This window comes from Hyaena hyaena, unplaced genomic scaffold, assembly GCF_003009895.1.
Source record: "Hyaena hyaena isolate Hyena2069 unplaced genomic scaffold, ASM300989v1 scaffold_14, whole genome shotgun sequence".
NCBI lineage: Eukaryota > Metazoa > Chordata > Mammalia > Carnivora > Hyaenidae > Hyaena > Hyaena hyaena.
In genome coordinates this window covers 5,373,991-5,400,963 of record NW_024080646.1, presented here as the reverse complement: position 1 = coordinate 5,400,963, position 26,973 = coordinate 5,373,991, and the positions used below count along the sequence as shown (strand labels likewise).

Below are 26,973 nucleotides of genomic sequence, written 5' to 3'. Positions count from 1 at the left end.
TGTTTATAGATTTTCCTTTCATCAGAATGCACTGAGGTTGAGAATATGAAAGATTTGGAGTGTGTTGTAGAAATGTCAGAATTGCAAAAGCACTTGTTCTAAAGCCAGAATGTTTTTGGCACTCCATAGTCTGAACTCTAGAGTCATATGTATGTATAAATATGATGTTAGATTTAGAAGGAAGGAAGGAGGGAGGGAAGGAAAAGAGGGAAGGAAGGAAGGAGAGAGGGAGCGAAGGGAGGGAGGGAGGGAGGAAGGGAGGGAGGGAGGGAGGGAGGAAAGGAAGGAAGGAAGGAAACAAACAAGGAAACAAGGAAACAGACTTTGCCCAGATGCTCTTCAGTTGCTCCTAATGTTCTATGAGCAGAAATAGCTCAGTGACCTGATATTCCTTATCTTTGAAAGTTTGGAGTAGTAGCTCTGAGGATGTGTATCGGATCTCTGTATATTTAATTCCCCATGGCACTGAGATTATTTCTTTGACAAAAAAAACATATGTGGTTTTGAGGCTGCATAGCAACCTGGTATATTCAAATTGAACATAATTGAAAATGATTCAGATATAAAAATTTCCTTCATTCATGCTGAGGGGTAGGAGGCCCTTCTGCAACCTCCTCATAGTCTAACATCCTCAACAGAGGAAGAATAGTGGCATTAACACAAGGGGGGATCCCTTTCAGTTTGGGGGCCTCTCTGGGGTACTGATGATTGCACAGTTACAAGCATCATGTTTTGATGGAGAAACTCATTCAGATGAGCTTTCAGACCAAAGTGATCCATCTCAACTACGTATTTAGATATCCTTGGCCTGTAGAACTGAGTGACACTTGGAGGTATATCAGGGGCAGACTGAAAAAGGGGAAAAAAATATCTTTGAAATCTGTCTGAAGTGGTAAGAAGGAGTATAATTGTTACTCCTTCAAATTAAATGTTGGTTGCCTCTACTCCTGTTCACAATTTAAAAAAACTAGAAAAATAAAAACTAAAACATTATCTCCATTTTGATGTCTGTTTCTGAATCTAATCTGTTAAATTATTAACGTGACTTTCAATATTTCTGCAGTGTCATTTCGGGCTCTTTGTCACATGGTGAACCTAGTCATGGATTGGCTGATAGAGTCATTAACTGCAGAGAAGTTCTGGAAGCTTTCAACCTGCTGGTGCTCCAGGTTAGCTCCTTCCCGTACACACTACAGACTCAACAGTCTCGAATCAGCTCCAGCAATGAGGTTCACTGGATACAACTGGACAACATGGTGAGTCTCTGTTCTGCTATCTGATACATAGTCATTATTCTCAGTTCCCCAGGGAGCAGAATATTGTAATAAAATACAGTCATGGCTTTGTAAAATAGCACAAGAGTTTAAAAATATAGCATAAAGCTTTATCTCCTAAAAGTTCCATGTGATTACAATTATTATAAGACTAAAAACTAGTGAGTAGTGTCCAAAATAAATCTAATTATGTTGTTCTATTTGAGGTTATCATACAGATACAAAATAGTCCATCCTATATAGTCACCCCCCCCAAATGTGATATTATCTTATACAGTCACCAGCAGTCTGGATTATCTTTGTGCCTTTAAACCATTATTTTCAATCTGAGAGTTGGAAATATATTATCCTTTTGAATAGTTTCTCTGTCATGCTTCAGTCTTAATGATCTGTGTGACTATAAATTATGCTCGTGTTCCTCCAACCACTGGATTTTTTTTCTTGTCATCAGTTCTAAGACTTTTGGTTAAAACAGAAGATTATGATAGTGTTACTTTAAATTACTCAGTAATACTTAATGTGTTGAGAGCACCCTCTTAAGGTTATACATATTCAAGACTGTATTTGGGAGGGTGGCGCTCCAATCCCTAACACCTGGAAAATATTTTCTATGACCTATACAGTGTATGATAAATATACTACCAAAGAAAAGAAAAAAGTGTTTCATAAAAAACAAAGGAAGATTAGCCATTAAGCAGTGGATCCTTTGCTTAAAAAATATTAAACATGGCGGGGATGCCTGGGTGGCTAAGTCAGTTGAGAGTTTGACTCTTGGTTTCTGCTTGGATCATGGTCTCATGGTTCATGGGTTAAAGCCCCACGACAGGCTCTGTGCTAACAATGTGGAGCCTGCTAGGGATTCTTTCTCTTTCCCTCTCTCTCTGTCCCTCCCTTACTTGTGCACTCTTTCTCTCTCAAATTAAATAAACTTTAAAAAATTAAAAATTAAAAAATATTAAACATAATAGATATTTTACAATAAGCATGTTTAAGTAAAAGATGCCAGATATGTCTTATATAAGAATAACATTTATTCAGAGACGCCTGAGTGGCTCATCAGTTGAGTATCTGACTTTGGCACAGGTCATGATCTCATGGTTTGTGGGTCTGAGCACCATATCGGGCTTGCCTCTGTCAGCACAGAGCCAGTTTTGGATCCTCTGTCCCCAACCCCTCCCCCAGGCCCTCCCCTGCTCATGCTTGCTCTCTCTCTCTCTCAAAAAAAACAAAACACATTAAAAAAAAAATCATCCCTATGAGGTGCCTTGGCTCAGTCAGTTGAGCATCTGACTCTTGATTTCAGCTCAGGTCATGATCCCAGGGTCATGGGATGGAGCCCCATGTTGGGCTCCACATTGAGTGTGGAAAATGCTTGGAATTCTCTCCCTCTCTCCCTTTACCTCTCTTTGCCACTTGCATTCTCTCTCTAAAATTTAAAAAAAAAAATTAAATCATCACTGTGAAATTGAGATCAACATAGAAAAAAGATAAAAACTTTGAACTTGAATCTAAGTTCAACAACACCCTTACACATTAGGGAGAAGCTCCTAACCATTAACCTCCTTTTGTTATCCTGAAACCAACATCCTCAAAAAGAAAATATTGAGAAAAGCAGAGTAATTCAATTTAAAAAATAGTGAGCACTTGTGGGCTTATGTTTCATCTTTCCAAGAACACAAAGGGAACTGACCATTTAAAAGAGAAAGCAAAGGGGCCCCTGGGTGGCTCAGTCAGTTAGGCGTCCTACTTTGGCTCAGGTCATGATCTCATGGTTGGTGAGTTGGAACCCCATGTCAGGCTCTGTGTTGACAGGTCAGAGCCTGGAGCCTGCTTCAGATTCTGTGTCTCCCACTCTCTCTGCCCCTCCTCTTCTTGTCTCTCTGTCTCTCTCTTTCAAAAATAAATAAACATTTAAAAATAAATAAATAAAATAAAAGTAAAGGAGAAAGCAAAGTACATATCAAAGTCACTATTATCCAAAGTAGAATAAGATAGGGGCGCCTGGGTGGCTTAGTCGGTTAAGCGTCCGACTTTCGCTTAGGTCATGATCTCGCGGTTCGTGGGTTCGAGCCCCGCTTCGGGCTCTGTGCTGACTGCCAGCTCAGAGCCTGGAGCCTGTTTCAGTCTGTGACTCCCTCTCTCTCTGACCCTCCCCTGCTCACGCTCTCTCTCTCTCTCTCTCTCTCTTCTAGAAATAAAAAAGAAAAAAAAAAGTAGAATAAGATATACATAGGGAAAAGAGATCAGTATTTGCCAGAGGCAAGGGTAGGCAGTGGATGAAATGGGTAAATGGGATCAAAAGATACAAACATTCAGTTATAAAATAAGTAAGTCCTGGAGATGTAATGTACCACATGATGACTACAGTTAATACTGTATGGTATATTTTAAAGTTGCAAAGAGAGTAAGCCTTAGAAGTTCACATCACCAGAAAAAAGAATAGTAACTGTATGTGCTGACGGATATTAACTGGACTTCCTGTGGTGATCATTTATATACATATATATATAGCACACATATATAGGCATACCTTGTTTTGTTGTGCTTTGCTTTATTATACTTTGCAGATATTTCATTTTTACAAAATGAAGATTTGTGGTGATCCTGCATCAAGGAAGTCTATTGGTGCCATTTTTTCGAACAACATTTGCTCACTTTGTGTCTCTCTGTCACATTTTGGTAATTCTTACAATATTTCAAATTTTTTCATTATTATTATACTTGTTATATAATAATAACTTGTATTTGTTATATGCTTGTTATGGTGATCTATAATCATTGATCTTTGATGTTACTATTGTAATTGTTTTGCAGTGTCACAAACCACACCCATGTAAGAATGTGAACTTAATTGATAAATGTGTGTTCTAACTGCTCCAATTGGCCATTCCCCTCTCTCTCCCTTGCCACAGGCCTCCCTATTCCTGGGTACACAACAATATTGCCATTAGGCCAATCAATAATTGTACAATGGCCTCTAAGTGTTCAAGCAATGGGAAGAGTTGTACATCTCTCACTTTAAATCAAAAGCTAAACATAAGATTAAGTTTAGTGAAGAAGGCAAGTCAAAAGCTGACACAGGCTGAAAGCTAGGCCTCTTGCTCCAAACAGCCGTGTTATGAATACAAAGGAAAAGTTCTTGAAGGAAATTAAAAGTGCTAACCCAGGGGCACCTGGTGGGGTTAGTCAGTTAAGCATCTGACTCTTGATTTCAGTTCAGTTCCCAATCTCAGGGTCATGAGATCAAGCCCTGCATTGGGCTCTGTGCTGGACATGGAGACTGCTTAAGATTCTCTTTCCCTCCTCCTCTGCCCCTCCCTATCGCTGGCTCTTGCTCTCTCTCTCTCTCTATTTCTCTCTTTCTCAAAAAAAGTGCTAACCCAGTGAACACATGAATGATAAGAAAGTAAAGCAGCCCTATTGCTGATATGGAGAAAGTTTGAGTGATCTGGATAGAAGATCATATCAGCCACAACATTCCCTTAAGCCAAAGCCTAATGCAGACCAATGCCCTAGCTCTCTCCAATTCTGGGAAGACTGAGAGAGGTGAGGAAGCTGCAGAAGAAAAATTGGAAGCTAACAGAAGTTAGATCATAAAGTTTTAGGGGAAAAAAAACTCTTCTGCATAACATCACAGTGCAGGGTACAACAGCAAGTGCTGATATAGAAGCTGCATCAAGCTATACAAAAGATCTAGAAGATTATCAATGAAGGTGGCTACATGAAACAAATTTTCAATGTAGATGGAACAGCCATCAATTGGAAGAAAATGCCTTCTAGGACTTCATAGCTAGAGAGAAGTCAATGCCTGGCTTCAAACTTCAAAGTACAGGCTGACTCTCTTGTTAGGGCCTACTGCAGCTGGTGACTTGAAGTTGAAGCCAGTGCTCATTGACCATTCTGAAAATCCTAGGGCCCTGAAGAATCATGCTAAATCTACTCTGTCTGTGTTCTATAAATGGAACAACAAAGCCTGGTTGACAGCACATCAGTTTACAAGATGGTTGACTGAATATTTTAAGCCCACTGATGAGACCTACTGCTCAGAAAAAAAAAGATTCCTTTCAAAATATTACTGCTCGTTGACAATGCATATTGGTAACCTAAGAGCTCTGATGGAGATGTACAATGAGATGAATGTGGTTTTCATGACTACTAACACAACATCCATTTTGCAGCCCATGGGTCAAGGAGTAACTTCTTATAATTTAGGAAAACACATTTCATAAGGCTAGAGTTGCCATAGACAGTGATTCCTCTGACGGATATGGGCAAAGTTAGTTGAAAACATTCTGGAAAGGATTCACCATTCTAGGTGATTAAGAGCATTCATGATTCATGGGAAGAAGTCAAAATATCAACATTACCAGGAGTTTGGAAGAAGTTGATTTCAACCCCTGTGGATGACTTTGAGGGGTTCAAGACTTCTGTGGAGAAAGTCACTACAGATGTGGTAGAAATAACAAGAGAACTAAATTTAAAAGTGGAGCCTGAAGATGAGAATGAAATGTTGCAATCTCATGATAAAAATTGCATGGATGAGGAGTTGCTTCTGATGGGTGAGCAAAGGAAGTGGTTTCTTAAGAAGGAAACTACTCCTGGTGAAGATGCTGTGGAGATTGTTGAAATGACAACAAAGGATTTAGAATATTACATGAACTTAGTTGATAAAGAAGTGGCAGGGTTTGAGAGGATTGACTCCAATTTTGAAAGAAGTTCTACTGTGGGCAAAATGCTATCAAACAGCATCACTTGCTAAAGAGAAACCACTCATGAAGGAAAGAGTCATTCAATGCAGCAAATTTCATTGTTGTCTTGTGTTAAGAAATTGCCACAGCCACCCCAGCCTTCAACAACCACTACCCAAATCAGTCAGCAACCATCAACATCAAGGCAAGACCCTCCACTGGCAAAAAGATTATGATTTGCTGCAAGTTCAGATGATGTTAGCATTTTTAAGCAATAAAGTATCTTTTAATTAAGGCATTTACATTGCTTTTTTAGACATAATGCTATTGTACACTTAATAGACTACAATACAGTGTACACATAACTTTTGTATGTAGAGAGAAACCAAAAAATTCATTTGACTAATTTGATTGTAATACCTGTTTATTGTGGTAGTCTAGAAACAAACCTTCAAATCTCCAAGGTATGCCTGTACATAAATAGAATCATTATGTTGTACCCCTGAAAACTAATGCAGTGTTACATGTCAATTATATATCAATTTCAAGAAAGAAAAAATATCAAGTTGTATACCTTGAATATATACAATATTTTTAATGTTTATTAATTTTTGAGAGACAGAGACTGAGTACAAGCAGAGGTGGAGCCGACAGAGAGGGAGACACAGAATTCTAAGCAGGCTCCAGGCTCTGAGCTATCAGCACAAAGCCTGATACAGGGCTTGAACTCACAAACTGTGAGATCATGACCTGAGCCGAAGTTGGCCACTTAACCAACTGAGTCACCCAGGTACCCCAAATATATACAATTTTTATTTACAAAACAATAGACTGGAATAAGACCATTTTATAAAATTTTTAAAAATTTAACATTTATTTATTTTTGAGAGACAAAGAGAGACAGAGTGTGAGTGGAGGAGGAGCAGAGAGAGAGGAAGACACAATCTGAAACAGGCTCCAGGCTTTGGGCTGTCAGTAGGTAGCCTACGAACTATGAGATCAGGACCTGAGCTGAAGTCAGAAGCTTAACCAACTGAGTCACCCAAGCACCCCCTGGAATAAGACAATTTTAAAAGATCAAAATGCTCTGGGGATCGAAAAGAGGGAGAAGTCCCATCTATTTGAGAGCATTAGGAAAGGCCATATGGAAAGAGCACAGCAGATGGGCCTTACAAGAGAGGAAGGAAGGAGCAGACAGACTGATGCATGGGCTCTTCTGGCAGCAGAATACTCAGGCAGCACCAAAGAGGAGGAAACAAAGGGATTTTTCAGAGAATACAAGGAGAATGAAAAGAAACTTGGAAATATACACGTGGAGGCTTGAATTCCTAGGCTGGCAAAGTTTACACTTATTACAAAGACATTAATGATTTTTTTTTTCAAATAGTTTATTGTCAAATTAGTTTCTACATAACACTCAGTGCTCATCCCCAAAGTGCCCTCCTCCATGCCCATCCCCCTCTCCCCCCTACATCCATCAGTCCTTGGTTTTTGTCAGCATTCAAGAGTCTCTCATGGTTTGCCTCTCTCCCTTTCCCCCACCATTTCCGCCCTTCTTCTCCCCCTTGGTCCTCCGTCAAGTTCCTCCTAATCCTCCTATACGTGCAAACATATGGTATTTGTCCTTCTCTGCCTGACTTATTTCGCTCAGCATAACACCCTCAAGGTCCATCCATGTTGCTACACATGGCCAGATTTCATTGTTTCTCATTGCCATGTAGTATTCCATGGTATAGATAAACCACATCTTCTTGATCCATTCGTCTGTTGATGGACACTTAGGCTCTTTCCATGTTTTAGCTATTGTGGAGAGTGCTGCTATGAACATTGGGGTCATGTGCTCCTATGCCTCAGCATTTCTGTATCCCTTGGGTAAATTCCTAGCAGTGCTATTGCTGGGCCATAGGGGAGTTCTATTGTTAGTTTCCTGAGGAACCTCCACACTGTTTTCCAGAGGGGCTGTACCAGTTTACATTCCCACCAACAGTGTAGGAGAGTAAGGGCATAGTGTTATTAAAAATATGGTTGAGTCTTGAACAACACAGGGTTCAGAAGCACCCACCCCTGCTCAGTTGAAAATTCACATATAATTTTGACCCTTCCAAAACTTGACTACTAATGGCTTGCTGTTGACCGGAAGCCTTACCAATAACACAAACAGTCACTTAACACCTATTTTGCATGTTATGTTGTTATATAATGTATTATTACAATAAAGTAAGCTAGAGAAAAGAAAACATTAAGAAAACCATAAGGTGGCACAAAAACAGACACATAGACTAATGGAATAGAAGAGAGAACTCAGAATTGGACCCACAAATATATGGCCAACTAATCTTTGACGAAGCAGGAAAGAGTATCCAATGGAAAAAAGCCTCTTTAACAGATGGTGCTGGGAGAACTGGACAGCAACATGCAGAAGAATGAAACTAGATCATTTTCTCACACCATACACAAAAATAAACTCAAAATGGATAAGGGACCTGAACGTGAGACAGGAAACTATCAAAACCTTAGAGGAGAAAGCAGGAAACAACCTCCTTGACCTCAACCTCAGCAATTTCTTACTTGACACATTCCCAAAGGCAAGGGAATCAAGAGCAAAAATGAACTATTGGGACCTCATCAAGATAAAAAGCTTTTGCACGGCAAAGGAAACAATCAATAAAACTAAAGGCAACCGAAGGAATGGGAAAAGATAGTTGCAAATGACATATCAGATAAAGGGCTAGTATCCTCTATAAGGAACTCACTAAACTCCACCAAAAAACAAATAATCCAGTGAAGTAATGGGCAGAAGACATGAACTGACACTTGTCCAAAGAGGACATCCAGATGGCTAAACAGACACATGAAATGATGCTCAGCATCACTCATCATCAGGGAAATACAAATCAGAACCACATGGAGATACCACTTCATGCTGGTCAGAGTGGCTAAAATGAACAAATCAGGAGACTCTAGATGCTGGTGAGGATGTGGAGAAACAAGCACCCTCCTGCACTATTGATGGGAATGTAAACTGGCGGAGCCCCTCTGGGAAACAGAGTGGAGGTTCCTCAAAAAATTAACTATAGAACTCCCCTATGACCCAGCAATAGCACTGCTAGGAATTTACCCAAGGGATACAGGATTGCTGATCCATGGGGGCACATATACCCAATGTTCATAGCAGCACTCTCAACAATAGCCAAAACATGGAAAGAGCCTAATAGTCCATCAACTGATAAGTGGATCAAGAAGATGTGGTTTATCTATACAATGGAATACTACATGGCAATGAGAAAGAATGAAATCTGGCCATGTGTAGCAACATGGATGGAACTTGAGGGTGTTACGCTGAACGAAATAAGTCAGGCAGAGAAGGACAGATACCATATGTTTGCACGTATAGGTGGATTAGGAGGAACTTAACAGAGGACCATGGGGAATAAGAAGGGGAAAAGTAGCTGGGGAGAGGGAGGTAGGCAAACCATGAGAGACTCTTGAGTGCTGAGAACAAATTGAGGGCTGATAGGGGTGGGGAAGAGAGGAAGGGGGGTGATGGGCATGGAGGAGGGCACTTTTGGGATGAGCACTGGGTGTTATATGGAAACCAACTTGACAATATACTAAGAAAAAAAAGACAATCATAAGGAAGAGAAACTACATTCATAGTACTGTACTGTGAAAAATCTCCTTATAGGTAGAAGGACTGCCAATCCTGCAGATCTGTTTCTTGTTTCATCAGCGTTTAGACATAACAGACCCAGGGATGCCCTTTCTTCCTGCCTCCACCCACCCTCCAACCTCTTTTCCAATTGCAACCTCCAGAACCATCTTCTTACCACCCTCTGCCTCCAGTAGTAGCTAACACCAGTTTTTGAGTTTAGCTCCTTATTGCCAATCAGCCACGAGTTCCTGGATTTGTCAGAATGATTCCTCCAAGGTGGAGACTGCCTTCAACTTCCTGGTCAACATGTATCTGCAGGGGTCCAACACCTATGTGTCTCTGGGCTTCTATTCCAACCTTGACCATGTGGGCCAAGAGCCTCTTAAAGATACAAAATCAGCATGGCAGCCATGCCCTTTTCCAGGGTGTGGAGAAGCCCTGTCAAGATGAGTGGGGTAAAATCCTGGATTGCATGGTCCTGGAGAAGAATCTGGAGCAGGCCCTTCTGGATCTGCATGTTCTGAGTTCTGCCCACACAAATTCCCATCTCTGTGACTTCCTGGATAACCACTTCCTAGATGAGGAGGTGAAACTCATCAAGAAGTTAGACAACCACCTGACTCACTGGCCCCCAAAGCTAGGCTGGATGAGTATCTCTTCAAAAGGCTCATTTTCAAGCATGATAACCAGGAGCCTTTGGAGCTCAATGGCTTTTGAGGGATGACATCCGGTGCATCCCACCGGATGTCAGGACTTCTGCCTGAGCCTCTCCCTGCAGCCACTAGGCAGCTTTTTAAACCCCCTGAAGTCCTCCACCAAGCTCTGAACCAAATGGAAACAATAAAGCTTTTTTCAGAAAACAAAACAAAACAAAACCCTGTGTAAGGGGACCTATGCAGTTCAAACTTATGTTGTTCAAGAGTCAATTTTATTATCAGAATGTACATATTTCTTTTATTTTTATACTAACAATGTAATGTACAACATAATGAATTTTCACAAACTGAAAGCACCTTTAGAATCAGCACCCAAGATGAGGAAATAGAACGTTACCACTATCCCAGAAGACAGGCACTGCCCTCCAAAGGGTAACAGTCTTTTGGCCTCTTCCACCCTACATTTGGTTTGCCCAGTTTTGAACTTGATATAAATGGAATCATGCAGTATGCATTCTTCTGTATATAGCTTCTTTTACTCAGCATCATTTGTGACATTCTTCTTTATTTTGCACGAGTCATAAAACATTTTTATTGTTGTCTATAGATTAAACTGGGTGAGCACCACAATTCATTTATCCATTACATTCATTTATTTCAATAGTGCTGCCATAAACATTCTAGCACATGCCTTTTAGTAGACACAGGTATGTATTTTTATCAGGTGTATATGTGGGAATGAACACATATGTTCAATTTTAGGAGATGCAAAGAGGTTGCATTCTAAGGCAGTTTATTAATGATAGAAGTCAAATGAAAGTGATTAAAAATAGATCAGTTGTGGTGCCTGGGGGGCTCAGTCTAAGCATCCAACTTTAGCTCAGGTCATGATCTCATGGTTTATGAGCTCAAGTCCTGCATTGGGCTCTGCCCTGGCAGTGCAGAACCTGCTTGGGATTCTCTCTCTCTCTGCTCCTCTCCTGCTTGCACTCTCTCTCTCTCTCTTTAAACTTTAAAAAAAAAAAAAAAAGGAGATCAGTCATCTGGCTTTTCTGATCATTCAGGTTCAAATTAACAAATACATAAATAGTGGTCTTGGCAAGAAAAGGTGTGGAAGAAATGGTGAATTTCACCTTCCCTCTAGCAACCACCAGTTTGTTCTCTATACTTAAGAGTCTGTTTCTTGATTTATCTATTCCTCTCTCTCTCTCATTTTTTTGTAAGTTCTCATTTTTTGTAATTTAAAATTTTGTAAATTTTTTGTAAGATTTTTAAAGTGTACATTGTGATGATTTGATACACTTATACATATACATTGTGAAAGGACTCCTTCCTTCTAGTTAATTAATACATCCATTACCTCACATATTTATATATAAATATAAACATATTTATGTGTATTTTTAGTGAGAACATTTAATTTCTACTCTCTTAGCAAATGGCAATTATAGCATTAACAACTATAGTCATTATATTATACATTAGATCCTCAGACCTTATTCATTTTAGGAAGAGGTTGGTAAAAAGGTATAAACTTTATAAACTTAGAACTATAAGTTTATACCTTTTTACCAACCTCTTCCTATTCCCCCCACCCCCCGCCAGCCCCTGGCAACCACTATTCTACTCTCTGCTTCTATGAGTGACTTTTTTTTTTTAAGATCCTTAATATGAGTGAGACCATGCAGCGTTTGTCTTTCTCTAAGTTACTTCACTTAGCATTAATGCCCTCAAGGTCTATCTGTCATAGATTTCAGGATTTCCTTCTTTCTCATGGCTGAATAATATTCCATTGTGTGGACATATACATGTACATCTTTCTTATCCATTTATCCATTGGCAGACAGGTGCTTCCATATCCTGGCTATTGTGAATAATGCTTAATGAACATGGGAGTGCATGTATCTCTTCTATATCCTATTTTCATTTCCTTTAGATAAATACCCAGAAGTGGGTATTTATTGATCAGTGGATCAATTTTTAATTTATTTGAGGAACCTCTGTATTGTTTCCCATGGTGGCTGTACCAGCTTACACTCCCACCAACAAAGCATGAGGGTTCGCTTTTCTCCACATCCTTGCCAACACTTATTATCTTTTTTTCCTTTTGATAAACAGCCATTCCAACAGCTATGAGGTGGGGTGCCTGGCTGACTCAGTCAGTTGAGCATGAGATTCCTGATCTTGGGGTCGTGAGTTCAAGCCTGACGTAGGACCTAGAGCTTAATTAAAAAAAAAAAAAATCAAACAGGTGTGAAGTGATATTTCAGTATAATAGTCACCATGTTGTTATACATTAGATCCTTACTCTGATTTGCATTTCCCTGATGATTAGTGGTATTGACCACCTATTTACGTACCTGTTGGCCATGTGCATGTCTTCTTTAGAAAAATGTCTATTCAGTTCCTCTGCCTGTCTTTAAATTGGACTGTTTGGGTTTTTTGCTATTGAGTTATGTGAGTTTTTAAAATATGTTTTGGATATTAACCCCATATCAGATATATGATTTGTAAATATTTCTCCTGTGCTATATAGGTTGTCTTTTCATTTTGTTGAGGCTTCCTTTGCTGTGCAGAAGCTTTTTAGTTTGGTATAAACTTGTTCACAATTTTTTAACCTTCCAGGAAATAATATATTGCAGGGATTTCTCCCCATCCCTAGAGAATAAGACACATTGTATCATCTCCTCACTGGATTTTCCTCTGTTTTGAATCAGGAGGACATGAGCTGTGAGGAGAAGCTGTACTTCGGCCTAAATGAATATAGTAAGTCTCTACAGTGGGGAATCACAAGCCCACTTTTAAGATGTGATGAGACTTTTGAAAAAATGGTGAACACGCTCTTGGAAAGGTAAGGACCTTCAGCTTTTACTTTAGCCATACTTGTGTATCTAAAATAGCCGAAAGTCTCTTGTGTCACTGTCACAGGGAGTTTTGTGGAGCACCAGCTGTGCAGATGACATGCAAGGCAGAATAAAAATAGCTTCTCCTAAGATGACCTTTTACTCATATAGGTTTTCTGTGATCATCCAAGACTAACCAAAGGAAACTAGCGACCCAAAGTGGGACTTAGAAACACTTTTCATGTCCTGAATCATCTCCCAAGCATGCTTTACTGCTACTACCAGGGGATTAGATGGACAGAGGGATTTGCTGATTAAAAACCATTCCTCTGAGTTGTGGCCTCCCCCTCCAGCCCCCCATATACACTACACTTTTTCATTTTTCCCTCTTTCCCCCCTCTATTCACCACAGGCAAGTACCCTTAGATGACTCAGTAAAAACTAAACTTTACTAGTTTATAGATTGGGAGTATAGACTGGAAAAAATTATGAGCAATTAAATCATTGAAGTGAGTTCAGTTCCTAGTGTGTCTCCTTTCGTCTCTGACCTTGGGAGTTAAAGATCATGACTTTTCTGTCTCTTCTACTTTCTTTTTGTTCCCCAAGTCCAGGTCAAACTCCAGAAGAGTGAAGAGTTTTCCTATTTTTTTCTCTCTGATTTTGAATCATAGACTCGAAGCATCACATAGGCATGAGAATTTACGTAACCTAATACAGGGCCCTCCCTCCCCTCCACTGCAATAGTCTGTCTGACCTTCCAGTGTTGGGGGCAGATGGACTCTTTTTGATGAGACACATTATAATTTTTAGTAGCTCTCATTCTTCAAACTGGCTCCAGTTGATTATAAGCCACCTATTTAACAACTTACCCTATAATTTTACTAAGAAGAAAGAAAGAGAATAAAAATGAGGACGGGGGATGTATCCTATCCAGAGAGTTATTATACTGTGTCAAGAAAAGGAACAGCCTTGGAGGAGGATTTTATATTTTTGCAGCTGTTGGATTTAAGAAGACTTAACTGACTCTGTGACATTAATCCTTCCATAGCACACGTGATCTTACATTTCCAAAATCATCCCATGAGTCTCCCGTTTAAGTGTTTCCCACCCACTGGCTTCATCCACCAGTTTGGAACACATCCTCCATTCTGGTAACATCATTCAGAGTCAATCCCATCAACTTCTCTTACAACTTTCGTAATACTTACAAAACAACAATTACAGTTCAATGCAAACATAATAGGTTGTGAATACTATTCATTTCTAAATTCAACTTCTTTCAGAGTATGAGATCTAAATGCCTATAGATCAAAGTTACAATGTGTTCTAACTTTGGTAGAAGTTACCTGGCCCATCAAAAGACATTAAGCTTTAAACATGGATCTTGTGTGCTCACTTCTTCCAACCCAGTCACTCAAACTAATAATAGTTATGGTTTATTGAGCGTTTAAAGAACTTGCGCAGAATTGAGTAAACTTGCACAGGATTTCTTCACTTTTCCCAAATCTACTAAATCCTTGCAATGTAAGAAGACGTTGTCAGAGACTGAATGAATTTAGACCCAGCTCTGTCCCTGACCGGTTGCATGATCTTGGGCAAGTAGCCAGGTTTCTCTCGCCCCTTAACTCACTCTCCTTCTGGGAGGAGGGTGAGTGGCCAAAACCAGGCCATCCACGGTCCTCTCCAGCTCTAAAGTACTTCAAAACCACGCTATTCATTTGATGACCCTAATTGGTATTTGACCCTGGGCTTTTATGTGCAAGCCTGGCAGACCACTTGTTTTACTTTAAATAGAATTATAAAGTGGAACAAAGGCAAACAACCCCATGACCTTCCCAGCTGCATGTGCCTCCAGCTGGCAACCAGAAAGAAAGTTCACAGGCTCATCCTCATTTTGCCAGCACCTCCTTTCTTGACCAGCACTCCTTCATGCCTGCAAAGATCCTCTTTGCCCATTTGTACTTAACTGCTAGCAGGCCTGCCTTTCTGAGGAGTAACACGTAAAAAAGAGATTTATTTTCTGCCTGCTCTGTAATTGTAAAAAGTGCCAATTTGAACAAAGTGATCCTCTTACTTGGCAGTCCAGGTGGGGTGGGGGTGGGGTACCAATGGGTGTTGGGATGAGGCAAGGACACCCCTATTTGCCAGGCTCCTTTGACTAAACACCGCTCAGGTGATAGGAGGCTACACCACTAGGGGGTGCTATTTCCCCAGTCAGCTCCAAGTTTTCTCCAGCACTAGGACACAGTTTATGGGAAGACACTGTTTATCTTTATTGGAAGATAAACTGCTGTCTGTGGAGTGGCTACCCTCAAATGAGTAATTATTAGTAATAAAATTATTCTATTTATGTCTGATATTTTGCAAACGTATTAATGCCTCAGTTTTCTTTACTGTAGTCAAGTATCAGAGAAATAAGCTGACAATGCCACCATACTCAGTGCCGCCAACAAGAGTTTAGGATCCAGGGATGATCCATTATGACTCTGTCAACAATTAACCTGAATAGACCAGTGCTTCTCAAAATTTAATGTGCATACAAACTACCTGGGGATCTTGTCAGGATGTGAGTTCTGATTCAGATATCTGGGGTGGGGGAATTTGGCATTTCTAACAAACTCCCAGGTGGTATTGCTACTGGACTCTGCTACTGGTCCATAGACCACACTCAGGGAATCTAGGGGTTGCTAGACCACCTCGAAACCTCTTTAACTTGCTGTGCCTATCCCAACAGGTTCCGATTCATAGGCATTGAAAGCTCAAATTTTCCTTCTAGAGATGTGGGCTCCAAGGTCATGCTAGAGCTCAAGCCTACCATTGACCAGTAACCCCTTCCCACCATGCTTGGTCTATATTCCTCCCACAAAGACCTTGCTGTCTCAGCTGGTCCTGCTGCCTGAGTGCGAGCTCCCTGTGTTCTGTTGAAGGTACCCCAGGCTACACAGCATGGTCGTCCGCTGCTACCTTCTCATCCAGCAGTACTCAGAGGCTCTGATGGCCCTCACCACCATGGCATCACTCCGCGACCACAGCACACCAGAAACCCTCAGCATTATGGACGACCTCATCAGCTCCCCAGGAAAAACCAGGAGTGGGCGGGGACACATGCTCATTATCAGGGTGCCCTCTGTGCAGCTGGCGATGTTAGCCAAGGAGCGGCTGCAGGAGGTGCGCGACAAGCTGGGGCTGCAGTACCGCTTTGAGATCATCCTTGGGAACCCTGCCTCTGAACTCAGTGTTGCAACTCACTTTGTGGCACGATTAAAGGTCAGCAATGGTCAGACATCTCTCTTTTGAAATACGATTTTTTTCTGTTTTCTAGAAATCCCACATAGGTTGCTCAGAGGCCTGAGTTTAATAGAGTTTTGCACATGTGTTGATTTGATCTTCATGACAGGGTTAGGACTAAACAAAGGGACATGTTCACTTCCCAAATTGGAGACAGTTTATTAAGATTCTTTCAAGCCCCCTTTTTATCATGTGCATGCAGTTGGTGTTCCATGCTCTCCAACTGCAGGTGCAAAAATGAGATGACCCAATTTGACCCCATGTTTATTGACCTTGTTCAAGATGCATCTAGCGCACGGCCACCTGTTTTCTCAGAAAAAGAGGTAAGTTGTTCTCTCAGACCGCTGTGGGTACCATCAATTCACTAATTCTTTTCTGTCTACCTAGCCTATCATCTCAGGTCTAGAGTCGGTAAAGTATTTTGTTTTATTTTTAGTACTCATATAGAGCTATTCCCCACTCTCTTGCATGTGGATTCTTCAACAGTTTGTTGTTTCATTGAACTTGCTTTGACACAGCCCTGAGGCTTGCTGGTCTGACTTTTCCACACCTACTACAGAGGGATTAGTGCATGAGCACGGCACCCTCCCCTCGCATGGCAGTGGGACTGACTGCTTCTCCTAAACCCTCCTGTTAGGCATGGAGGCAGTGGGCAGAATTCCTAAATCGACTAACCTAACTCCCTCCTTTATGCCCTGCTCAAGTTTTTCTGGGGACTTTTATAATCCAGTGTGTTCTAGCCATTAGGAAGCATTTAATAAAATAACTGCATATATATCTATGTCTGACACCAAGCAAAGTGTACTGTATGTCTGAGCTAGACCGGCATGGTATGTGCACGCTGCACACTAAATACTGAGCTAAGTTGGGTTAAGAAAAATCTAGTTTGGCACAAATTTTATAAAAAGAAAGCACATAGTTTTGGGGGAATTTCAGTTTTACCCTGGGCTTCAGTTTCTCATCTGCAAAATGAGAGAGTTGGATTATATGATTTCCAAGAGCTCTAATTTGAAGATATAATTTCATGTTCATAAAGCATTTTGCAGGGCACCTAGGTGGTTCAGTTGGTTGAATGTCTGACTCTTGATTTCAGTTTAAGGCATGACCCCAGGATCATAGTATCGAACCCCACATCAGGCTCCATGCTGAGCATGGAGACTGCTTGGGATTCTCTCTCTCTCTCTCTCTCTCTCTCTCTCTCTCTCTCCCCCTCTTCTGCCCTTGTATGCAGTCTCTCTCTAAAAAAAAAATAATTAATTGAAATTGAAATTTTAAAAATAAACATTTTATTGTATTCTATTAATTAACCTAAATTGAATAATCCAAAATGCAAACAAAATATCTTAATATAGCTTGATAATCAACTAGAACGAATATATCTGTCTAAAAATAGAAAACCTATATTTAATGGAAATTGTAACAAAATTTATATTTCATATGTAGATATAATGTTCACATTTTTTAACATTTATTTCTTTTTGAAGACAGAGTGAGACAGAGCACAAGTGGGGGAGGGACAGAGCGAGAGGGGTTGGGACACAAACTGAAGCAGGCTCCAGGCTCTGAGCTGTCAGTGCAGAGCCTGATGTGGGGCTCATACCTACAGACCATGAGATCATGACCTGAGCCAAAGTTGGACGCTTAACCGACTGAGCCACCCAGGCACCCCAGTGTTCACAATTTGAAATGATGGTTATAGACCACAGAATTTCTAGGATGAATAACAAATGAGAGTCCTGAACTCTTCTTACAGCATAATTCATTGAGACGTATGTCTTGAGACAATTTGAATGATACTAACGATTGAAGAATCTGGAAAGGCAAATAATCAGTGCTGCTGTGTGAAGCCTTACACACTTATTGCAGGGAGATAGTGGAAAAGGATATGAGCCTTCCCTTCCCTTCCCTTCCCGTCCCGTCCCGTCCCATCCCATCCCGCCCCGTCCCATCCAATCCCATCCCATCCCATCAGACGCTTAACCAACTGAGCCACCCAGGCACCCCACCTTCAGGGGTTTTAGACAGCAGCTGTTCTGTGAGCACTGTTCTGAGAGCATGCCTTACATGAATGGGGGCCCAAGTAATTCTCAGAGCAGTTATATCTCAATTTGAATGAGTAACTGCCAGTCACAAAGTACACAAAAGAGATTTCTGTATTCTCAAAACTGCTCGACTACCTCAGTCCACCCTATTTATACTCTCTTTGTGTGGAAGTGAAAATATGCACTCCCATTGAAATGTTCACATCCTAAGCAAGACTGCCACTTGCCAAGTAATTTCTGCTTACATTTATTTCTAAGTTACCAAGCTCCCTTACCATTGTTGGGATGGCATGAGTGGGTGGGTGTGCCTTTTATCTGTAGCCTCGGGTAACATCCTCTGCCTCTTCTTCCATTGGATGGCCTTATTTTTATGCTTCCTTCTAATTATCCTGTTATGTATTATGACTAACTTACAAGTATGATAAGCATTTTGAAAGGATACGAGGCATAAATCTAAATAAGCCAGTTTCTCCAGAAGGCCTGTGAGGCTTTCTTCAGACTTCTTTAGCCTTGAGCCCCATATTTTCCCTTGAACTCAGTGCCCACCCAGTCATTTGTGTTATTTTGAGTGCTCTACAGTAAAGGGGTGCCTGGGTGGCTCAGTTGATTGAGTTGCCAACTCTTAATTTTGGCTCAGGTCACGATCCCAGGGTTGTGGGATTGAGTCCCACATCAGGCTTCATGTTTATGGAGCATGCTTACGATTCTCTCTCCCTCTGCCTCCCTCACCCCTGCTCTCTCTCTTTCTCTCTCTCCCTCTCAAATAAATAAAATGAAAAAAGTATAAATAAATAAATGCTCTGCAGTTTAATCATCCTGAGGGAATTGTCAGTCCCTCCAAGAACTGTGGCCATCATTCATCAGAAGTAGGAGAAGGATGGAAGAGCATGTTGTAGTGGTTTGGCTAGCTCTGATTGGTCAAGAGTAAAAGTGAGATTTCTTTAATAATCTTTTGAAAATAAATATTTTTATAGAGAAAACATCCCTTATCCCATCAGTATAACTTGATCTCATTGTTGTGGAACCATGACCTCTGGATGGTTTCTGGGAGAAGAAATTCCATTCAAGGAGAACCTCAGTGTCAGGAATATCATGAGTCCAATGCAAGGGTTATAAGTAAAATGATTCCTATTCCCCAAATTGTTTACTTTAAATCAGATAATGTTATTATTTATTTTGACATGACAGTGTATGGAAAACTGAATTTTTATAGATACCTTTCTTTTAATATTAAAAAAAATAGTTTTGGGGCGCCTGGGTGGCTTAGTCGGTTAAGCGTCCGACTTTCGCTCGGGTCATGATCTCGCAGTTCGTGGGTTCAAGCCCCGCGTTGGGCTCTGTGCTGACTGCCAGCTCAGAGCCTGAAGCCTTTTTCAGTCTGTGACTCCCTCTCTCTCTGACCCTCCCCTGCTCACGCTGTCTCTCTCTCTCTCTCTCCTAGAAATTAAAAAAAAAAAAATTAAAAAAAAATAGTATTGATAGGGGTGCCTGAGTGGCTCAGTCAGTGTAGCATCCAACTTTGGCTCAGGTCACCATCTCATGGTTCATGAGTTCAAGCCCCACATCAGGCTTACTGCTTGCTATCAGCACAGAGCCCGCGTTGGCTCTTCTATCCCTATCTGTCTCTCTCTGCCCCTCCCCCTCTCATGCTTGCTCTCTCAAAAATGAATGTTTTTTTAATATATATTTTTGATAGATTGGTTTCCTAAGACAAGAAAAGCCTGTCAAATTTCTAAACCTATATAGGTCCATTGATTTCCTCCTGGTATGCAAATATATGATAGAAGACTGGGCAACGAGGTCAGAGTGCCTCCCCATTTATGAATTATGTATATTTTATTTGAGTAATTATGGGTATATTTATTTGTAAAGACTGTTTTATCTAGACATCAGCAAATCATTAATCAAACCCTATTACATTATGTCTTGCATATTAAATTTCTTTTTATCTCTTTTTCTGTTTAGCAAAGAAAGTACCAGTCTATTTTTAAAATACATTATGTACATTACTTAATACCTCACTTTTTACTCTTTTTTCCCTAAAACATTATCAAAAATGTCAGTCTATTTCCTATAATAACTCCTGCCAGAAAGCTGTTATGAAGCATAGATGCTAGATACTTTATAAAAAGAAGTAGGAACCACCTTATCTACTTAAGAGATAGTCTCTCTTCTTTCTGCTCTAAAATAAAAATCTATAAGATCTTTTCACTTTTGAACATCTTTCAAGTTGGTGGGATTATTTTCCTTTTCACTGACATTCCATTTATGAAAGATAATATATACTTGTGTATACATGTGTATGTGTTCATCTGTATCAGAAGTTGATGATTAATAGATTATTTCTGAAACCATAAACTAATTGCATTGCTCTTCTAAGTAAGGGGCAGGTTTTTTTTAATTGGTCTAGATGTGGTTATATTTTTAGCCTTCTTGAGAGAGACTTTTGAGAGCCCCAAGCCAATGATTATTTGTCACCTATTTTGACAGTCAATATGGGGAAGGGGCAGGAATAACCATCAAGGGTAGCTAACTTGATGATTTTCTTGGTGAAAATATCTGTTTTCATGGAGTTTTTTTTTTCATGGAGTTTTGTTGAGATGTTTTATTTGTCGATCATAATTGAAACTGTCTTTTTCAGTCAATCAGTCCCAAGAGTCTGTCCATTATATGAAGAAAATATATGTAAAAGCCTTGAGTCAGGTAGTTTAACCAGGGTTTCTGTAAGGTTTGCATCACTGGCAGAGTATTTCACATTTTATGTATTTTCGCTTGTGTGGCTAATGCATGATGTTATACCAAGATCTCCTGTTTTATCCTACTGAGATAAAACTAAAGCCCACATTCTTCTAGAGTGCTTTGTTATGCTTTGCAGTAGCAATTTAGTGTACACACACACACACACACACACACACACACACACCGGAAGTCATTTGGAAGCACAAATGCATATAAAATGTGAACCTAGAAATCTTTTAAGAGGTGGAAACTTAAATAAGCGGTTTTAATTTTATCATATGGGTCCCTTTCTACAGACCTGGAGAGGAAATGAGCCAGAAGAGTGGACCCCTCGGACATACCAAGATTTAGAAGGTCTGCCTTGTATTGTGATATTAACTGGTAAAGATCCTCTTGGAGAAACCTTTCCCAGGTACATTGTGAATAATTATTTCTCAGTTTTCCTTAGTTACCCAGCTAAGCTGATGGTTAAAACTTGGCTGACACTTGGGGCGCCTGGGTGGCTCAGTCAGTTAAGCATCCGACTTCGGCTCAGGTCATGATCTCACAGTTCATGGGCTTGAGCCCTGTGTCAGCCTCTGTGCTGACAGCTAGCTCAGGGCCTGGAACCTGTTTAGGATTCTGTGTTTCCCTCTCTCTCTGACCCTCCCCTGCCCATGCTCTCTCTCTCTCAGAAATAAATAAAACATTTAAAAAAAAAAAAAAAGAAAAGAAAAAACTTGGTTGACACTTAACCATTTCATTTGTTTAGCAAGGAGGAAGAGAATCATTTTCCTCAGAGATAAAAGATATAAGATATCTCTGAGGAAAAGGCTAGAAAGCCTAGGAAAAGGCTAGAAATAATAGCCTTCCTTGACTCTTTTGACTTTCCAGAGATTGCCTACCAGTTTGGGGAATGGAAGATAGCCACAGTGAGAAGTGTTTATGCATCAAAGCAAAGAGGCAGAAAGGAAAAGCATCTGCCCCAAAACAGGATTTTTTTAATTTGGATAAAGTGTCTCTTAATCTGCTGTTCCCAACCCCTTTAAGAATCTAGGGCCTGCAGATAGGAGGAAGGCAGCAACAACAATAAGAACAGAACTGAATGCTTACTGTGTGTCAATCATTGCTATAAATGCCTTACCTGCACCATCCATTCATTCCTTACAATAACCATTTGAGCCAGACACTGTTATTCTATTTTGTATTTGGAGAAAATGAAGTGGCTGCTGTGAAGTCATAACAGCTAGGAGGTGACAAAGCTGATATTTAAATCAAGGTCAGATGGACTCACCCAAAACATCATTACTTTCATGCAGGTCTTTGAAGTACTGTGACCTCCGGCTCATAGACTCAAGCTATTTAACTCGCACAGCCTTGGAGCAGGAGGTGGGTCTGGCATGCTGCTATGTCTCAAAAGAGGTCATCCGAGGGTCCGCTGTTGCCCTGGACCTTAGTGGAAAGGAGCATGAGAGAGCCGCCACCAGTGAGAACGACGCTGATGAGCTGCTGATCGACCTGGAGAGGCCACAGAGCAACAGTAGTGCTGTTACTGGAACGTCAGGTCAGTGCCTCCTTTTCTCTCTCACGGGGTGAGGGACAGGAGTGAGGAGGCGGATAGACATGGGGGAGGCAGAGGCATTTACTCCCTCATACCCCTCAAGGCTGTCAGAGGAGTCTTCAGTGACTCGGGCATCCTGTCCAGACCTCAGTTCCCTGTCCAAGAGATATTTGGAAAATATAACTACTGAACAGCTACAAAATTCTCCTCTGGGTAAACATGTAATGAGGAGCTTGGTAATAAGCTAAGTAAAACAAATAAATATTATCAACTTTAGTCTGCACCACCTTCCATAGTCTTTTCTACCCTTAATCACCTCATGGATATTATACATCTGGTATTTGTACAAAAGCCCTCATTTCCTTCTAGATCTGAAAGCTGTAGGTTTGTGCTAATTGGCTCAGTACATGGCACAGTGTTTACCTGTTTGAATGAAGGAATGAATGAATGACTTTTGTAAGTAGTTAATGGCAGATGTTTGTATACCAAAGGCTATTCTGGGGCTACTACTGCCTGTGCAGACCCACCATGCAGCCGGCCTGCCCCCTTCAGAACATTACTGTACGGCCTGTGGCAGTGCCTGGCATGAATTTTCTTCTGAGAAATTGTATTACAGCAAAGGCAGCACTATTTCCATTTTCTTCTGATTAGGAAAGTAACAAAACTCCATATGTAAAACTTGGAGAATATAAAAAAAGAAAACTTAGAGAATGTAACAAAGGATGGAGAAAAGGTTAAAAATGAAAACCCCAGGGCACCTGGCTGGCTCAGTCAGTAGAGCATATGACTCTTGATCTCGAGGTCATGAGTTCGAGCCCTATGTTGAGGGTGGAGATTACTTTAAAAAATAAATAAATTGGGGTACCTGGGTGGCTCAGTCAGTTAAGCATCCAATTTCCGCTCAGGTCATGATCTCACAGCCTGTGAGTTAGAGCCCTGCATCAGGCTCTGTGCTGACAGCTCAGAGCCTAGAGCCTGCCTCAGATTCTGTCTCTCCCTCTCTCTCTGCCCCTCCTCCACTCACATTCTGTCTCTCTCTCTCAAAAATAAAAAACATTTATAAACAATTGGGTTTTTAAAATTTTTTTTCATCTTTATTTTTTTATTTATTTTTGAGAGTGAGACAGAGAGAGACAGAATGTAAGCAGAGGAGAGGCAGACACAGAATCTGAAACAGGCTTCAGGCTCCAAGCTGTCAGCACAGAGCCTGACACGGGACTCGAACCCACAAACCATGAGATCATGACCTGAGCTGAAGTCAGACACTTAACTGACTGAGCTACGCAGGCACCCCAAAAATAAACATTTAAAAAAATAAAATAAAAACGGAAATGGAAACCCCTCTCTACCAGAGAAGACTACCATGAACATTCCTCTTTCCCATATCTCCCCTCTTCCATCACCATGATACACACATGCAAACACACACACACACACACACACGTGACTTCATGTCAAAAGCAGCATGAGTGTGTCTCTTCATTCTGGCAGCTGCTGTTGGATGACTGTGGGAATCAAAGAGGCAGTCATCTATGGGCCTTTCTGGCTTGAGAGGGGCCCTCAGCCTGAGAGAACATAAGGACTGTGCCAGTGGGCATGCCCAGCTGCTCGCCTCAGCCAGGAGTCAGGGCTGCACCTTCGCTCACCTCACCACTCCAGGTTCCCCAGTTGTTCCTCTAAGACCAGTTCAGAATAAAGCCAAGAGGTTTAGAGGATAGTAAAGAGTAACAGAAGAGAGGGGGAAATAACACACTTGGAAGTTTCTGGATACCAGCATCAGTGACAGGGAGGCAAGGGGGTGTTTATATCATTCTCATGGCTCTTTAATCAGCCGCTTCCTAGGGCACCTGGGTGGCTCAGTTGGTTAAGCGTCTGACTTTGACCTAGGTCATGATCTCGCCATTCCTGAGTTCAAGCCCCATGTTAGGCTCTGTGCTGATAGCTCAGAGCCTGGAGCCTGCTTCAGATTCTGTGTTTCCCTCTCTTTCTCTGCCCCCTTCCCCACTCACACTTTTTCTCTCTCAAAAATAAATAAAACATTTTTGAAAAAAATAAAAATAATGAAAATTTTAAAAAACTAGATGCCTCCTTTCCCTGCAGTTGCAGAGCTGCCCCAGAAGGCTCACATGTTCTTGGCCTTGCTCTTGTTAACCACAAAGGCAATGGCTTGGCTTCTGCTGCTTAGAGTTTCCCTCCCTTTGAGGACAACCTGACCTACGGGCTGTGCTCCCTCCACTGAGCACACATCCCTCTACCTTGGGCGGACTCTAGGGGTCCTTGGGTAGGCTCACTGCCCCCAGTGTGCAAGCTGTAAAGGTCAGGGCGGTGAGGGGAAAGGCAAGCTCTCATACAAGATGGAAAGACAAAAAAGTCAGATGAGCAAGTGGAGTGACTCAGTTGCAATGACCTCCCGTTACAGCTATGCCTCTAGGATCTCCCAAGGTTGGGATATGACCTACATGCCGGGGAGCACCAACCCCAGCTCAGAGCCTTCAGCCCTGAATGTATGAGCTTTTGGTTTATCCACAGACCAAAGAGTGGTGACCTATCAGAGGGGAAAACCTGTTCGAAGTGAATTGGCCAAATCCACAGGGACCTCTGGTTCAAAGCAAGACCTCACTGAGCATAGATTATGCCTTACATCCTTTTCCAATAGAGCCCTTTCCCCACACTGGTTTGGGCATCCATGGAAGTGGTACCCCCTGAGGAACTTCTCCACAACCAGAAGTGTGAGGCCCGTGGGCTCCAGGAGGAGGGAAGTGCCCTGGAGGACTTGACTGTAGAGCTTGTATTGGTCTAGGAATGAATCAGGCGGCATAGCCAAATGAAGTAACAGAGGAGAGTTTAATAACATTACACGATTTACAAACCTGGGGGTAGGATTTAAAAAAAAAGAAGGAGGTATAGTTACCCACAGGGCGCCAGGAGAGGGAGCAGCCCTCATAGAGACCAGCAGTTGAGCCTGGCGGTGCGTGCAGGGAAGGGCCAGGGAATAAACAGCCGAGTCCCGCTGATGGCCACGGGTGTGCTCTCCGTCCTCTTTCAGGCTCCATCATGGAGAACGGGGTGAGCTCTTCCAGCACGGCCGACAAGTCCCAGAAACTGTCGCTGACCCCCACCTTCCAGAGCCCCGCCAACAGCGTGGGCCTGGATGAAGGGGTCTCCGCAGGCACAGGGGGAGCCGGGGAGACTCTGAAGCAGGAGTGTGATTCCCTGGGCCCCCAGATGGCCAGCAGCACCACCTCCAAGCCGCCGTCGTCCTCCTCCTCCTCCTCGGGACCCCGGGCTCTCTCGTGGCCGGGGCAGCCAACCCACAGCTGCAGGGGCCTGCACGCCGCCCTGCCCCCCATCGTGATCGTATCGAAAGCGGCCTACAGCCTGCTGGGCTCGCAGCGGGGAGGCAAGCCGCCCGCGTCCTCATCGCTGCTGCCGCACGCCGACGTGGCCTGGGTGAGCTCCCTGCGGCCGCTGCTGCACAAGGACATGAGCAGCGAGGAGCAGTCCCTCTACTACCGCCAGTGGACGTCGGCTCGGCAGCACCACGCCGACTTCAGCAACCAGCCGGACCCCGTGTCGGGCGCCCGCGCCTGCCACCCTCGGCGGCTGCTTCTGACTGGCCCGCCCCAGGTAGGCCTGGGGTCCCAAAAAGGAAGGGAGTGGGGCGGGGGGTGCATGGTGGGCTGGGGGTGACCCAGAGCGATGAGGCCCTCACTCAGGCTTCTCACGGGCAGGAAACATCCAAGAGCCCAGGTGTGAAATCTCCTCTCTCCTCCTTCCCTCACTGCGCCTCTCCCCTCCCCAATTAAAAATACTTCTTCCAGGTGGGAAAGACCGGCTCCTATTTGCAGTTCCTTAGGATCCTCTTCCGCATGCTCATCAGGCTCCTGGAGGTGGATGTGTACGATGAAGGGGAGATCAACACGCGTGAGTTCCAAATCCCAGCAGTGTGGGGGGTATGGGCCCAGGTAGAAGACACCGACACAGGGTTTTGATATTCTGGATACTAGACCTTTGCTAGTTAGTCAGAAAGTATCTTTTTTTAAGTTTTTATTTATTTATTTATCTTGAGAATGAGAGCAAGAGAGAACAGGGGAGGTGCAGAGAGAGAATCCCAAGCAGGCTCCATGCTGTTAGTGCAGAGCCTCATGTAGGGCTGGAACTCACCTACTGTAAGATCATGACATGAGCTGAAATCCTGTCCCACGCTTAACTGAGCCACCCGGGAGCCCCCAAAAGTATCTTCTATTTTAA

General features: G+C 42.1%; 1 protein-coding gene and 1 pseudogene across 5 annotated transcripts in view; both read left to right on the top strand.

The window, feature by feature from the left end:
• Positions 1 to 26,973, top strand: part of GREB1L (GREB1 like retinoic acid receptor coactivator) — a 278,552-nt gene that overhangs the window by 229,547 nt on the left and 22,032 nt on the right. For all 5 annotated transcript variants that reach the window (XM_039218028.1, XM_039218050.1, XM_039218040.1 and 2 more), the window contains 7 exons: positions 1,064 to 1,256; positions 12,988 to 13,121; positions 16,041 to 16,380; positions 21,479 to 21,594; positions 22,481 to 22,725; positions 25,769 to 26,349; positions 26,544 to 26,646. In XM_039218028.1, coding sequence (XP_039073959.1) covers positions 1,064 to 1,256; positions 12,988 to 13,121; positions 16,041 to 16,380; positions 21,479 to 21,594; positions 22,481 to 22,725; positions 25,769 to 26,349; positions 26,544 to 26,646 — 1,712 coding nt within the window. The remainder of the gene's footprint in view (positions 1 to 1,063; positions 1,257 to 12,987; positions 13,122 to 16,040; positions 16,381 to 21,478; positions 21,595 to 22,480; positions 22,726 to 25,768; positions 26,350 to 26,543; positions 26,647 to 26,973) is intronic.
• Positions 4,772 to 10,331, top strand: LOC120220735 (annotated as a pseudogene).